At 42.4% G+C, this 17,537-nt stretch overlaps 1 protein-coding gene across 3 annotated transcripts in view; it reads right to left on the reverse strand.

Annotated features, from left to right (window-relative positions):
• TTC28 (tetratricopeptide repeat domain 28) overlaps positions 1-17,537 on the reverse strand; it is a 548,651-nt gene that overhangs the window by 213,009 nt on the left and 318,105 nt on the right. For all 3 annotated transcript variants that reach the window (XM_075569008.1, XM_075569007.1, XM_075569009.1), the window contains one exon: positions 5,001-5,508. In XM_075569008.1, coding sequence (XP_075425123.1) covers positions 5,001-5,508 — 508 coding nt within the window. The remainder of the gene's footprint in view (positions 1-5,000; positions 5,509-17,537) is intronic.

The following is a 17,537-nucleotide window of genomic DNA, read 5'->3' on the forward strand; positions in this document are numbered from 1 at the left end:
AGAAAGGACCAGCACGGCTCCCCACCTCACACGCCCTCCTCCCTCTCCCTCCTGTGTTACTACATGGGAGAAAGGACCAGCACGGCTCCCCACCTCACACGCCCTCCTCCCTCTCCCTCCTGTGTTACTACATGGGAGAAAGGACCAGCACGGCTCCCACCTTTCTTTGCATTCTAGCACCTAGAGAATTGTCTGACTTATTTCAATTATTGTAAAATACCTTTAATTATCTAATTGACTATTTGTAAAGGCATGAATCGTCAAAAATAACAAAAATTAGATGTATAAGCAAAACAATTATATGATTGGTTCTAAGCAAAAACAGGCTGGTGGATTACGTTTAATATGATTGCTTTTTGCAGTTACATCAGGTGTTGGTGGATGGTGATGGAAATAGTAACGTCTCCAGAAATCGTTTTTTTGTACAAAATACAGTATGCATATTTTTAGTGCTGCATGCACGCAGGATGTCATAGCAGTGCTACCATCATGTATATGTCATTCGCTGATCTCAGACGCGGTATTAGAGTGGGTTGGGGTTCCTTACAATGCATCTGGTCTCAGACGCGCTATTAGAGAGGGTTGGGGCTCCTTACAATGCATCTGATCTCAGACGCGCTATTAGAGAGGGTTGGGGTATTCTTGCCAATGATTATCATTTATGTATGTTGAATATAATAATTCAAAAAGACTTCTGAAAAAGAAAAACTTTAATTAAATAGCTCTTGTTTATTATTATTTTTTTTTTTAAAGTCAAATGCTCTGGTTTAAGAAAGCTAAAAAAAACAAAAAAAAAACATTGTTCTAAACATGAACCCGATGGCTGATACTAACACAAAATCCAGGTGTTCCTAATATTCCAAGGCACGTGTATTATTGCATTTCATGCATACCACAGCGCATCATTTCATCAATAGCAAAACCAAGTACAGTATTGTGTAACACACTCCAATTGAATGTAATTGCAGCCTCATTTGTAACATGTTTGCTACATTCATGCATACAAATTAGATGGCAAGAAGGATATTTCTATTCCTTCGTGGATACTATGAACTCATCCAATTGTGCAAATGTTTTAATGAAGCCGATTCTATTTGAATTTCACATTGTAAGCAAAACATATTTTGAAAGCTCGGGCGTATTGAAGTCAAGTAGCTACTGGAAGCAAAAGATGCACATCGTTCCTGTTACCCCTGACGTAGTGCCCCAATATGGCTCTCTGCGCTTTTATTTGGTTAGGGAACATTACAGTCCGTATGGATCTCTACATGCCAATTATACGGAGATCCAAAGAAAATAATGTGGAACATGTTTGTACGTACTGAACACGATGGACATGTGTCTTTTTTCAACCTCATTTGCTATGTAACTCTGCACTGTATTGTGTGACAAACTGAAAGATCTGAGAAATCATATTCTTTATGATTGTGTATGTTGGGAACGTTAGCAGCAGCAGCCGTTGCTGTAACTTGTGGATGGCACGTAACATAATAATTCGTAATATTTAGACAGGAGGGTTGTCTGTTTAGTGCAATGATTATGGCCCAGATCCATAAAGTCCCATTAAATCAGGGCTCATAACAGGACGTTACGTTAAACAAAGGTAGTTATATACAAAAGCAATGGCCCCGATACATCTCATTAGCATCGGATTAAACATCATGTTACTGTATATAACAACAGACAAGAAGCCTCAGTGCTACACCCAATATAACAAATTGTATAGTTAAATACTTATCTGTTTTTCTTCTCATACGTGAGGGTCATTCAGTTAAAGTCTTTGGCCAAAGCGTTATAAGCGTGCAGCCCACGCCCAGGTATCCCCTCTTGCAAGTCTTAACACTATCTACAAACGTTCTCTTTACCTCTCTGATGGAGGAAGAAGGCTTAATAGACTGGTCATTCACAGCTGCATCTCAAGACCTGCTATTTAAAAGGAGGCTGGGTGAGCTTAAACCAGGGAGGAGGGGTCACAACAAATGTAGAGCAAGGAAGATCCGGATAACAGTGGCTCTACGTTGTGAAACGCGTGGGAGGCTCTCTACTCTGAGACGGCTTATTTGGTATATACCTCAATAAAGCGGAATTGCATATTTTTGCTATCACCTGGGCTCCTGTGTAAATTGTTTTGGATTTGATTCGTACCGCTGTTGCTCCGGATCTTCCTTGCTCTATTTTCGTCAGTACCTTTATCCTGGAGGCACGCGACTGGCGACTATGAGGATTCTATACCTCCGCAGACAAGCGGATTGGCGTTTACATGACCATCACTTCACACCATCCATGTTTGGGTCTACATAAGGAGGTAAGACTGCCATATCTATTCCCCCAAGACCTTGTTAAGGTGTGTTAAGAATATCGGACCTCAGACTTTACATCTCCATTCTACATACAGTACAAGTAATAAGACTCATCCCTGCGCGCGAGACAGCGGACATTTTCAGGAGGGATCACAAACCTCCAAACAATTGTTACCAATTCATATTTACAAACACACACAACCCCTACAAGCTCAAAACTCAAACCCACCGCACCATAGATTTGTGTCAAAAGGAACGCCTTGTCTTTTGTTATATACAGGTCACAATCCTAGTAGCGCTCCTTTTGACACAAATATACTGTATATGGTGTGGTGGGTTTGGGTTCTGAGCTAGCAGGGTCGTGTTATTGTAGCATAATACTGCATTCTCTTCCAATAATATAACATTGTGCCGGTCTTGGCATTACTCCTACCCAGACTCGGAGATCGGCCTTTAGCCCAAGTTGAAAGTAGAAAAATTGCAACTGTACCAAAAATAATCAAGAGAGGGTGACACCAAAAATAGAACATTTATTAAATCATTGAATCATGTCTAAAAACAGGCAATAAAGGAACCGACATGTTTCGTGCACCGCGCTTTATCAAGGTCCATTTATCAAGAATAAATGATCTATTTTTGATGTCACCCTCTCTCGATTATTTCTGGTACGGTGGTGCAATGTTTCTACTTTCATCCATGCACTCAGGCGACGGACTCCCTTCATGAGCTAGGAGACGAGGACTGGAGCGACACGCCTTCTGCAACAGTGAGTCACTCCGTCCGGTATAAGGATTGCAGTCTTCACTGGGGGGCTGAAGGACACAGTCAATTACTGACTGAAAAGATTATTATGCGCTGTATATTTTGCCTGGAGGTTGCGGGCTCTCATAGAGAATGAAGCCAGGTAGGCGCTGTCTTTATTATTTCCCAATTGGAAGCCCACAGGCTGATAGTTCAACATAATCTATATGGACTTGATTGGGATACCTCCTGACATTCAAGTTTGAGAGATAATCATTGAGATTACTTTGTGTTGAACATTGTAACCTTGTCCCACTGTTGGAACACCCTTGAGCCCCAGAATTTGTCTTTGGACTTTTTTCTACATTTAGCACGAGTTGAGAAAGAGGAGAGCGAACAGAACGGCAGGAAATAATGTTAGACCCTATAAAATCCCTGTTTCAGTGTCTGGGTGTGAATAACATCCATTTGGCTGTGACTTAACTAACGTAACGTTAAGTCCCCGTGTTAACCTTAACAGAATATAGTAGATATGCGTTGTTATGACAACGCCTCATTTGCATATTATTTGAATGCCATTATCATTACCATCCATTATAGTTAACGCTCTTTATGGGAGAATACATGACGACATTATAATATTGTCCTTTCCCATTTCTTCACTTTAAGAGATCTCTTCGTGCCCTTTCCAACACTGGTTTTATTTTTTAAATCTGATGCTCCGCTCAGGAGACATGTGCGTTTAAAATATGACATGTCCGGGGCCTTAAAATGGAACTTTCCCAGAAGCCCACTGCAGTCTATAGGTTACCATGGTAACCCCAGAAGCTAGGGATTAAGAAACTCGTGATTTTTTAACAAGTTTAAAAGGTGATTGTTTTTTTAAGAGCAGGACATGCTCGGGGGGCAAGATAATAATATTATATGAGTTAAGCTCCTGCAGGCGTCTGTATTACGTTAGGTAAATGTCACGTTATGTGACAGAATGGAGCTGCGTGGATCTGGGCCCTGGGATTGCTTACATACACTGTGGATGAGTAATGCAGCCAAACATGATTAAGAACACCCTTCTTGAGTTTTCTGGCCCTTCCTTAAAATGGCGCAGAGATGTTCAACCATGGCATACAAGCCTTTGAGTTACAGTCCTTTGAATGGGGCTCAGCAGCACCTCTGACATGGAGATGTGGTTTCAAAGCATACGGAATGAAGTGCTTTGTACTCTTTCCCCTCTTTACTGCATCTTTGCCAATTTTGCCGTTTCTACTTTCATTCTTCAGCAGTGTCAGGGACACAGTAATTCCTCTTGAGTGCTCAATGAGAGAGCACCCAGCATATAGCTCCTGTTGCAGAGGAAGATGGAAAGATGCACTGAGAAAGGATATTGTTTTTAATTGCACTCTCTTGGTCATTCAGAAGAACTAAACCCTGAGGTTCCTGAAAATATTGTTGTTATTTTTAAACACCATTGTTATGAATATTATTTCCCCTAACATACATTTGGGGTATTATTTATCAATGTGCTGTTGTACTATTGGGGATTAAACCAATAGTGCAGATCTGGATACTATTGAATGGAAATTCCCAGTGAAGCCTATGAAATAGGCTGTGTAGCTGTCTTCCTCTTGCTCAGGAAGATTGCAGCTCCATTTAGATCAATGTAGCTGAATTCTTCCCAAATAAGGTGAAGGGCTTCACAGCATATTCTATAGGGATCATTGTATCAATGTTCCTGCATAACTAATTATTATGTATGCCAGACTGCCCTCATCAACAACCTAATGACAGAAGGAACATTTGTGATCCGTTAAGAGCATTAGGTATTCACGAGGACAAATATGAAAAAATAAAATGTTACAGTATATCCGCGTCTAATCAAATCCTCCATTATGTTTATGTCTTCATCTTCATTTCTGGAAGGTAAACGGTTAAGGGCAGGATTACGTGTATATCGACACCCACCTAAGTTTGAAGAAGCTCTCCCCTCGGCCGCGCGGTCTTTGAGACTTTCTGCAATGCATAGCTGTTGTTCGTGGTATTGCTTGGCCCTCTCCAAATCTTGCATACATCGTGTGGCGTGTCCCAAACCTGCATAAGCTCGCATCTCGATGGCCTTTTCGGCTAATTCTTGAGCGAGTTCCAGCACGTGGTTGTGGTAAGACATGGCCTTGTCAAAGTTCCGTCTGTAGTGAAAGGCACTGCCGAGATTGCTATAAGCACGAGCTTCCTCCCGCTTGTTTCCGAGATCTTTTGCGATTTTTAAATGTTGCTCGTGAGAATGAACTGCATTTTCAAAGTCCCCCATGGCAATATAAACGGCTCCCATGTTGCCCAATTCCCTCGCTTCGGACAGTTCATCTTTGGATTGTTTAGCTAGGAGAACGCACTGCTTGTGGCTTGCCAGCGCGTTAGGATAATCTCCAATTGCAGTGTAGACGTGACCCAAACTGCTTAAGGCAGATGATGCTGCCTGTTGAAAGAAAAATACATGGTTTCAATATATTGTTGAGTAGTACAGTCAAATAAAAAAATACAGAAATGCCATTATTATCATGGAAAACAACAGTCCTGAGCACTTGAAATATTTCATTATGTCAATGTAATCTGGTTATTTCATATTTGACATTCAAGTTGCAATGTCCTACTCATTTGCCTAATGGTTTATTGACTTTTAAATTAGGTTATATGAGTACAGCATGTCTTTATAACTCTGACCTTATAGATAATGGCCCATTTCCACTAAGCAGTCTACAGCCACCACACACCTTCCAGCACTAGAAGATGCTTCACAGGACATTCCCTTGAATGGACATGTAGTTGTTTTCTACTGCTGGAGTCTTATAGCTGGAGACTGCTTAGTAAATCTGCCTAATATCCAATGACACTGGCTTTAGAAAACGTCAAGTTATTTATGATGTTATGGATGAAGAAATAAGAGGTGGTGTTGCAAGTCGGCTTTCTGACAAAAGAAAGCAGATCGTTACCACATGATCTCTCTAATGTCTCGAATCCTATAACGGCAAAACGAAAAAAAAAGGCAAAAGGTAGGAAAAATACACACAAATAAAACGCAGAAAATGTTAGCCATAACAATCTCAAGTTTACCCCTCAAATAGCTGGAAAATGGTGTCAATATAAAGGTCTCTGTTCAATATATGGCAATTATATTGAAAGACTTGTCTGTTCGCTACTTAATTCAATCTGTTGGACCCTGAGAAAATCTCTATTAAAAAGAGTATATTGGAGTGTGGAGATATGCAAAACTGGCCGTACAGAAGAGAGGAGTTTGATCTCCCCGTAGCCGGATTATTAAAAAGACGTGTAATAATTCTCCCAGAAATTGAATATTTTATTATACTCTTAATCCATGGCCCTGTGAATATCTTATCTTGCCTTTTTCATAGTTACCAATAAAAATTAAACACTTCATTTAAACTGAAGTGGTAGAATGTATGCATTTTTATGTTAACGCCATGAAGATGTCTCCAGAAACAGAAATGGAAATGATTATTTTATATTATATTTTAAAATAAACCCTTGCGTGTATTTTATATATCAACCACATATATAATAGGAATTCATCGATAGTCACGTTGTATATTGAGATACTGATTACTCTATCATCAATCATCTTCAAGAAGTTGAATACAGAATATCTTGTCATGAATATAGTCATGAGTGAATCTAGCACTTCAATAAAATCTTAAAGCAGCTATACTACGTTCATCCCTTTATCATTTTTCTTATTTTTAGATGTAAAGCATGTGACAATGTATCATTCTACATTCTGACCTAAGATGACAATCGTTTGGGGCTCCTGTTATAAATCTGTAAAAATCCTGAGTGTGTGCCTACCATAATGGCCGCCTTTCAGCTTGCAGCAATCCTTCAGTCGGTGAAACTCAACAGCTACAATGTATCCTTATATTACTAAAGGTAACATTATCTATTGTTACACTTTACAGCTCAAACTGCTGGGAACATTGGCAACAAATTATCAAAAACAGGAACGTGTTGCAAAGATCTTGCACTGCTGGGGAGGTGTGCTAAACCTGCTATAGAAATCTAAGGATGCTTTAAAATGGATAAAAAATGGTATTAAGAACAGAATACAAAAATAAAAAAAATACAGTAAGTAATATCTAATGCTGCAGAACTGATTTAGTTTAAAAATATATATGTTTTCACAGTTGGCTGCTTTAAGGTATAGACACTTCAGGCGCTATTCAATAAACGGTGAGAATTTAGCACATTTTCACACTGAAAAACACCTTGCTATATTCATTAAACTGTTCTTGCATATCCTAAAGGTGTAAAAATAACATTTTAGGGCACAATTTGGTTCTGGCTGCGGAGATCTGTGTGGGATGCAAATGTTTATGCAAAATGAGGTGTGCACGCTCTATTGTGCAGGCTGGGGGATTGCATGTCGCATGGAACATCTCAGCCAGAGATCTCGCCTCCCCCAGGTGTGTGACATTGCGTGGAATCAGGAGATGGCTTCCAAATCTGACACCTTGCCTATTCACTACTTCTTGTTCCAGGGAAGACAGGGGGAGCACTTGCATTCCTCTCAGCTGTTAAAAACTTGCTGATTAAGCATCTAAAGTGAGACCTTTGTTTTACATCCAAGAGAAATGTAGGCCGTGGTTTATACCACTCCAGGTGGAGCAACTGTGTCCAAAAAAACCAACGTCATAAATCACTTCTTCGTCCATTTGTTAAAGTCTCATTTGGGAAAATCCTGTCTTCCTACCTGCTTTAGATTAGCAACAATTCAGGGGGGGACAAACCCCATTGAGGTTGTGACCTGCTTACGGTGAAAGACAATGACTTGCTGTCCAAGTACCATACTATTACTAGTCCCGAATGTAAATATGTTTGTGTGTGCGGCCTACGGTGGAGTAATAGACCGACTGAGGAGAAATAGTGCAACTTGTGACTCGTGATGAGAATAGACTTTAGGCCTGAGGGTACGTACAGCTTTGGCCACAAAATAGGGCCATCCTAGCAAGACTTACTGTCTTCAGTGCCCCTGCCACGCGCGGTAACATGAACGCAGCGGTCTTGGCACCGAAGGATAAATGCTGCGGTGGTCTCATTCAGAAGCATGGACCCCACGAAGCTCCATCCCAGTAGAGCCTGCCCCTGGCGCCACAGACGTTTGCTTGTTTGTCCGCGGCACCTGGGACAGCGAGTCTGGCTACATCTGTAGAATGAAGGATTATTGAAAGGAAGACAGGAGGATGCTGCAGCAGCAAAGGAGTACGAGAGGAGCCGGAGACTCGTTCAAGGTGTTTGGGGAAGGGGGTCTACGGCCTCCCCCACAATCACGGCAGCCTTATAATTAAATGCAAGGACCAAGACACACAATAGAAAGGAAGGAAATGTACAATTTGTTAACTTCAGAGATTGGCAGGGTGGAGAAAGAAAGAACCGAGGTTTAAAGGATAACAACATGTCAAGAAGACACATGTTAGGGACCTCAGCAGTTACAGCACGCAGTAAATAATGTACCTCGCCGCACAGAAGCGTAGCGCCATTTCTCATGTTTGTAAGTGTGCTCTGCTATTGCAGAGTAACAGATTAATACACAAACAATCTTTTCTGCTGCAAGAAGGAATGGTAACAGGTTAGCTATAAAAAGCAATTTATAGCTAATTAGACACGGAAGTTGGCAAGATGCACTACCTTTACCAGCTTCTGAAATTGAAAAAGTACACTGGGTTTCCCTGAGGCAATTTAATTACAACATAAAAGCTGACAAATTGTAATGACTTACGACACTGTAAAATCAATGTTATTTTTGCTTATTTTGGGGTAAAGTGATAGGTCTCTATTTAAATGAAATTATGGCTGAGTAATTTTCAGCATAGCTAAGAGGCTCCCAAATACAATCCTCTTAGCAACATCCACAGCAACTCAAGGCTCATAACGTCACCTTGCCTACAGCAGTATTTTCCCTGAGGTTAGCGTATAGCCACAAAGCTAGTTATGTGCAAGAACAAGGGGCGTTGTACCTCTCATTAGCATAGGCCGAACGTCATGTTAAGTTAGCACTACACTGTGTTAGTGACAAATAACAAGGCATTAAGCATGTCTTACCTAAAGGTAACCCTGAAATATATAAGGGGCGGAGAGGGGGTGGAGGAGAGTGGGGGGAGGAGCGTGGGGGGAGGTACTCTCACCCAGACCCTAAAACATGGGTTTTAGAGGAGAGTGTCCTATTTTTTTGTGACGTTGCCTTATATACCTTCCCAAACACTCCTTGATACAATATGTGGAGAGATACCTGTGAAAAAAAAAATACATGAGATACCTGCGGAATATGCTAATTAGGATAATAAGTTTATTCAGATGATTTCAATTAGCATATTTCCAGATATCTCAGGTGAGTTCTGTATTGTTCACAGGTACTGTCTCTCTCCACATGTATAAAGAAATGTATGGAGAGGTGTACACCTCAATGGGTACATACTGTACATAGGCTATATCATTTTTTGCACGTTTTGAACTTGGGCAAGTGCCATCAACTATGCCCCTTCCTTTTCTCTCTCCCCCATTCTCTTCTCCCTGTCTCTCTCTCTCATACACACTCCCCATCACCCACCATTTCCCCTTCCCTATTCTCTCTCCCCCCCACTCTCTCTTCTTTTCCCCCACTCTCTCTTCTTTTCCCCCACTCTCTCTTCTTTTCCCCCACTCTCTCTTCTTTTCCCCCACTCTCTCTTCTTTTCCCCCACTCACAAGCACAATTCTCTTTATCCATTTGTCTAATGACAGCAGCATCATTACTTTACTTGCCAGGAAGGAAAGGAATACAAATAGCAGTGTACCTCTTAGACGGAGGCTTGATATCACTATCATTAGACAAAGAATGTAAAAAAAAAAAAAAAAAAAAAAAAAAACAGCGCAAGCTTTTGTTTCCCGTAGATATAATAATAATAACAACAATAAATATTTCATGCAGTACTTTCCTCCCAACGGGACACAAAGCGCTTCCCGATGACAGTACAGCGCGTGGCACACAGCACATAGGAACGTTACAGCCACACCCCCTGCCCTGATTCAAACTCAGTGTCATTATATACACAAAAACAGAACCAGGTCCAGCAAATTGGGATGCCCCCTCGTGGGGTCTAACTCCATCCCTGAAGAAGGTGCATGTTGCACCGAAACGTTGGATGCTGTTATGACTCTTTTTAGTCATTAAATCACCCTTTGATTGATCTATTTTTGGTGCGCTTGACCACTGTACCTTGTTCCTTATATACAGAGTCACACCTTTTACTGAGTGAGACGCTCCTTCTGTTAAAGGTTTAAAAACTAATCAAACAAATTGGCCCAATATTATTTAAAGAAGTGTGTTCAGCAGCTACAATGAGTCTAAGGCCGAGTCCATAGAAGGACAGGCCGTGCTGAGCCGTGCGGACGCTCCGCGCTGAGCCCCTGCATCCTCAATGAGGATGCCTTTAGAGGGGGCTCACGCGAGCGTCCGCAGGCGTGCTGAGGCGCTGGAGTTTTCAGCCGAGCGTCAAGCTGTTTTTCAGCGCGCTGTCGGCTGAAAACATCCAATCAGCGCGGAGCTGCGTCAACGTCACGGCGCCGTCACGTCAGCGCCGTCACGTCGACGTCAGTGCGTCGCGGGCGATTGGCCCAGCGACGTCACTGCCCCGCCTCCCTCAGTCTCCCCCCGCCTACGATCGCGCCCGCTGGCTCGCCTGCATGGCCATGAAATCGCGCAGATTTCAGCAGGCGAGCCTCAGCGTCAGCGCGGCTCGGAACTCCTCACCCCTCTATGGCCCGGGCCTAATAAACATAACACTGTTTATTTTGGTCTTAGGAGGCACTGCCATTTTAGATGCCCTTAAAATCACTACCAGTGTCATATGTTTGTCTTCTTTTAACCCTTTGGGTACCCTATGATGTAGCTATCACGTCATGAGTTCAGGGACCCTCGTGACATAGTGCCTACGTCATGGGCTTTACATGTTTGCTAGGGGAGAGCTGAACGCATATTAGACAGAAGAGGAACAGAAGCGGCGTCTCCTCCTCGTCCGTCCGCGTCATCAGCGACGTCGCGATCGTGTGAACACTCCCGAGGAACGTTCCCGTGATCGCAACGTCCCGGAGTGGCCGGGGGGGGGGGCACTCTGATGGCGCGTCCCTGAGACACTCAAAGGGTTAACGACGCTTTGTTGAGTTGCAGCTAATGCAGCGAATCTTCCTGCTCCTATTTATAGAACACATTTGCATTATTTCCGGGGTCCCTAAACAGCAGAAATCACATCATTATAGCTACTGGGACATTCACAAACCACTTTCAAATCGCTCGTCAAAGTGGTACCTCAAATGATCTCCCGCAGTAATGCATCATCCGTCAAGGACTCCTCCGTAGATATGAGTCACGATCAAAGAGTGATTATTGGAGCAAAAAAAAGATGATCATGTAAAAACATGCAAGTCAAGTTCCAAGTGAATTGCAGACTGAGAGATTGCTGAGGGCGTACAATCCAGCTGGAGTTGGCTTATTTTTGGTGCTAAAACGATGCCCTAATAATCAATGTAGTGATTGATGAATAATGTAGTAGAACAATTTCGTTAACCTCCTTGTCAACGCGTAAGGCAATTAAACCCTGAATCTGTACAGTTGGAAGCTGCGTGGGACTTAAAATAGAACAGACGCGATGTAAATAAGTATTAATTATTACAATGTGACATGTTAATACATTCAGCAACTCATTTAAGGCATCGTATTAATTAATGATTGATAGGTGGGAGGTCACTAATTCCCCCTGTAGTAGACAACAAAAATGAGATTGGAATTGAATAATTTGTACTTTAAATTGTATGTACAGTACTGTATACACTGTGGGACCTTTGTACTAAGCTTACACGTGGCTTAAACCCTAAAAAGTCTGTTAATATTGTTAGTGCAGAATTAAGTTGCTATGTATCAACTAAAATGTGTTTTTTTTGCAGCGCGGCTGTTTCATTCTATAGATTAACTATATGTATTATTTTCACAATTTGGCTATTATAAATATTATTACACTAATACTTTATATTTACTAATACTACAGTAGAGACAAGGAAGTGGTGCACTGCGAAAAATTCATGTGTCATTTTGTATGTAGCACTGCTTTTATACACTAATATATATGATGTATATATGTTGTGAGGGTGGGTTTTGGGGTTCTGGAGCTTGATGGGTTATGCCAGGGGAGCGCAATCTTTATTCCAACTGAGATAAACAGCCTGCATAAACTGGCTAATCAGATGATATATATAAATATATATAATTCGCTAGTGTCGTTTCATCTGCAATGTTCTCTATTTCACACACAACATGATGACATTCCAGGAAAATTGTTGGATTTTTGCATTTCCAATGGTTTTACCCTTAAATAAACCTATATATGCTTATTTCTAACAGCTTGAAAGCCTTTTCTTACATTTCAAAGAGAAATGAGGTTAATATGTTTGCTTGCTCTGTCTGCCTAATCAAATGAATATAGAGTAGCTAGCACTGTACTTCTGCTAAACCTCTTACCTACTGTACTTGCCAACCAACATTTTACTTTGGCATAGATCCCACACACATGGATGCTGAATACAGAGAGCAGACCTTCTGCTTAGTGACACTGGCACCGTCCCTACTGTTAGAACTGTGGTGCTGGCAGATCCATTTAATTACAGGACTTCTGTAGACAGGAAGGATATTCTCATGTGTCTAAAGCAGTGGCAGGCAACCCACGGCTGAGAGGTCTGTCCACTCCATTAAACATATACACACAGATATAGTGTTGGAGAATACAACGTTCAGACAGTCCAAAACATCCTAAAAATGAAGTGGGGCAAGGTCAACCCTCCACCAGTGTGTGTCATATAGACCAAAAAAAAGCAATCGATGACCGGCACGTATACAGTTAATAAATACAAACCAAATGAATTAACCCATTCAGTAGTGCAAGGCTGGTGGCACCAGGATGGCACTGAGCTCCAGGGACCGTGACCATGTGATTGCTTGGGATGGTGATCACGTGGTCGCACCCAGCCCCAAGCTGACGCAAACAGAAGTGAAGCATTCTTACGGTGAGCGTGATCAGCACTAACTAGACAATTAGTATTGTTTTAACTGGGGTGTCTCCCAGAACAGGACTACTGTTATCTTACAACGAAGAGCCCTCCTGTTTCAAGAGGTACTGTATTTACCTCTAATGGCATTTCTGGGAGCTTATAATGGCCACCTACAGTAGGCTACCCAGTGACCATCTTGAACGAGTCCATTGTGGCATTCAAGGATCATAATAGCACTTACGTGATGAAAGCAGCAGAAGCACAAATGTATTATTTGTGTTGCTCTCAGAATCTGAATGAGGTCCTTTAAAGCTAGGGTGACCATATTTGTCCCAGCAAAAACCAGGACAAATGTCACGGATTAGCAGTCGGTGCTCGCCCACTGCGCATGTGCAAACGGTGAGTGCCGACTGCGCATGCGCAACGAGCGCTTGCCGGCTGCTCGTGTGCATGCACAATCGGCACTTCGTGACTGTGCATGCGCATGCATGATCAGAGATTGCTGGTCGCGCACGTGCACGAGAGACAAGCAAACTACAATCGCGCATGCGCACAAGCAGTCAGCACGTTCATGCAGGATAGAAAACCGGGACAGCACCCCAAAAAGACGGGAGAGAGGCCTAAAAACAGAGACATCTGGACACCCTAAAGCTCAACCGCATTGTTAGGGGACACACTAGGGGACATTGTTTAGGGGACACACTAATTTGTACAAATAGAACTAGTAAGATATTGACGACGGCCATTTACCGAATATCTAAATAAATCATAACACTTCGGGAAACAACATTTTTAGTATAAGTTCTATTTTTTCCTTTGAACTTGCCATCCTTTCCATCAGCTGTAGCGCCGCTGAATGACCAAACTCGTGATAATAAGGTAGATTGAACCCAATGAAAGATAATAATATTAAAAAATAAAAATGAAGATCGTAATGACCCGATGACTGCAGCTTCCAAGTCACCGGAGTGAAGCTGACCCTGCGGCCAGCCCAAAGAGAACATAATAGGCAGCAAATACAAAACGAAATGCGCCTGGATCCGGAGATTTCCATGGAGCTGCGAATAGCAAAGTTCCGCTCCGGAGCTTTCAGATTATGGAAAAAAGTTTCAAAACACAAAATCTAGAAGGGGGATTGCTGCTTTTATAGACGTTGCTATTATGTCATGGGGTTTAGCACCACAGGGGCCACATGACGCGGTAGCAACAGCTTAAAGCTGCAGACCCTACATGGGTGTTTTTTTTTTTTTAAATAAATCAGTTCTGTACTTTGAGAAAGTACTTTTCATTTAAAAATGTAATTAACTTTAAAAAAAACTCTGAATGCCATTTTTAATGTATTATAATGTAACAAGCATTTTTTGTTTCTATAGTAACCATTTACAAAGTCACATCCCCTTCCTCGTCTGAAACAGGCTCTGGCACACCCCTTTTTGAGCCCTGCCCTCTCTATAGCACTGCACCAATTGCATCAAGCGACTGCCTGGTCACATGATCTTCCCCACAGAACTTTGCATCTTTTGTCCTCTTCTGCTGTACTGACAGACATTTAGTGACCCCACAAGATGAAGCTTCGCCGATCGGACAAAGGAGAATGGATCGATCAGCAACTTAGCTAATTACTTATCATAGTGTGGATAGTATTAATGCACATATTAAAGGCGGAAAAAATAAATTAAATAAAAAAACGGCCATTTGGACTGCTGCTTGATTTTCTAGGGGAAATCGCGTGTCGCACAAAACGCGATTTATGAAGAATTGGTACGTAAGAAGGACTCCCCCTGCCATCAGCAACGGATCAATCACGTGATCGTGAGTGCTGCGGCACTCTGGTGTGGCGCCCCATCTGGCTCTAAAGGATTAAAACTCAGAGCGCAACATTTTGGTTCTGATTAAGGTGTATTTGGTTACCAAAACGCATGGGGTTTGTTATGCTTTTATTTACACTGGTTCCAATTTGTCATCTAAAGCATTTTTGGACTACAGGATGCAAATGAGCCCCCATAGTGTGTGACTTTTTGTGGATCCGTGTCTGTAGTGGACGAACTGTGTGGTTATGGGCTTAGGCACGTTTGGGACCTGTCTAAGACATGAATATGCTTAAGTCTTGATTATCATTGCTACATGCTGTACCATGAAGGGCGTTTGTCACTTTTGCTTACTGCCCATAACATCGGTGTACCTGGACTATAGGAAGTATACTGCAAGAAAAGGAAACAGCCAGTGGTGGGTGGAGAGGGGAGAGTTTCCAATCGTGGAAAACATTGGTCTCTCTCTTCTTCGTGTGTCACTGAAGGTTAGAAAGCGGGTAAATCCCGATCAAATAAAACATTAAATTGTGGGTTATGGTAGATTATATATAATATGTCACCTCTGATTGTTCCAGTCTCTCTAGACCCACTCCTGCAATTATAACTTCATTTAATGCTCTCCTGGTTCTGTCAGTCAAAAAGAGACCTTCAATCAGTAAGACATGGGATTTCCATTCAACATGAACAAAAAGCAACCTGTACATGGAATATGGGATGGATTATACTCCTCGTAGACAAGCTGGGAGGTACCTTTTTCCTGTATATGAAATTATCCATTGAGTACCCTCCCTCTCGTTTCTTTAAGGGACAGTCCCGTACCTGCTGAAAAGAAACCACCTTGGCAATAATTTAACAAGGTCGCCAGCTTCATTGCTTCAAATGCAATTTAACAGCAATGAAAGGGATTCCTCTGCTATTTTTTTCTTTTCTAGTTTAATAATCTCTTAACGAGGTCCACAAACGGTTATGGTGAGGAAACAAAAGTGACAAAAACTCTCCCCCAATACAGCTTACAACAATGATGAAGAACCCGTACGAGCACATTTACATGTCTCAGACAGGTACGCCCAAACCTCCTTTACCCCATAATCACACAGCATACAGTGCTCATCCTGCAGCCAGGGATTCTGGGTAGTGACATTCAAATGAGCCCTCACCCTCACCTTCATAAAGTGCCGTTACGAGTTAACGCACCAAAACAGGCGTTACCGCCCCTCGACTTGAATGGGAGTTAACGCCTGTTCGGGTGTGTTAACTCGTAACGGAGCTGGATGAATGTAAGGCAGGGGTGGGCCACTCCAGTCCCCAAGAGCCACCACCAGATCAGGTTTTAACGATATCCCTGCTTCAGCACAGGTGGCTCAATCTGACTGAGCCACTGATTGAGCCACCTGTGCTGAAGCAGGGATATCCTGAAAACCTGACCTTTTGGTGGTCCTTGAGGACTCAAGTTGCCCGCCCCTGATGTAGTGATTAGTACTTTGCTTTTTTGCTTGTATTCCACTTTAACAGGGATGCCCTTAAGCTTAAACCTTTGATGAGAACCAAAGGTCGAAACAGCATTCTGTGAGTAGCTGTGCTGGCCGTGTACTTGTTTGACCCAGATTTGGCTGTAAATACCGTGTAAAATTGTTTCCTAAAGCAATTCCACTTAATAGCTACAACCTTTTGTGTGTGTGTGTTTTTAACAGGAGTGGAACCGAGAGTCCTCCAGAGCAGATCCACACTATTTCCACCTCCGGCGACACCCCGTACCCCAGACACTTACCGTACTGGTGGAGTTACCAGTGCATTATTGCACTCGTCAACGCAAAACAGAAAATACTGCAGTACCATTGGAGACAACATGCGTGTGCGTTCTCTGCAAGGCGCACAATAGCATTTTCGGCTTGCGGGAATAATGCCAGCTGTGTCTAATAATTAAAAAAAGAAAGCTACTGTATAGGAAAAAGGGATTCTGCAGATATGCTGCGTGCACAGCAATAACCTACCTGCAACCTCCGGTTTCAACAATGAATAAGTAGAGATGTGAGTTTCGTTTTCCACATGCAGAATATCTCATGAAACAGAACAAATAGGACAGCAAGGCAACCGCAAATACCGGTACCAAGTTATCCTTGTTCTTAAGGATAAAACCTTGAGCGCTACATGTAATGATAACAATATGCTGCTATAATAATGTATACACCTATTTGGAAGCAAGGTGCTCCATTTTTAAAATATTAAAGCAGCAATCCAAGATCTTTCTTTATTATTATTATTTTTTACCCAGGATGGAAGCAGGGGGTCTTAGGAGCGGAACCCCATTTATTTCAGCTCCGGGGACCCCCTGCTTCCGGAGATACTTACCTCCGTAGTAGGTGCCGGTAGCTGTTCTGCTCGGCTAGCAGGATTCACATTGTGGCGGAGTTTCAGAGCTCCCACGCCCTGCGACCCAATAGGAAGCTGTGACGTCATCAGGCTTCCCGTTGATGCGTGAAGCTGGAGCTTTAAACCCCGGCTAGCTCAGCCGGAGCGGCTACCGGCGCCCACTACGGAGGTAAGTATCTCCGGAAGCAGGGGGTCCCCGCAGCTGAAAAAATACATGTTTAAAAACAAAAAAAAGGAG

The sequence above is a fragment of the Ascaphus truei genome, chromosome 13 (assembly GCF_040206685.1).
Source record: "Ascaphus truei isolate aAscTru1 chromosome 13, aAscTru1.hap1, whole genome shotgun sequence".
NCBI lineage: Eukaryota > Metazoa > Chordata > Amphibia > Anura > Ascaphidae > Ascaphus > Ascaphus truei.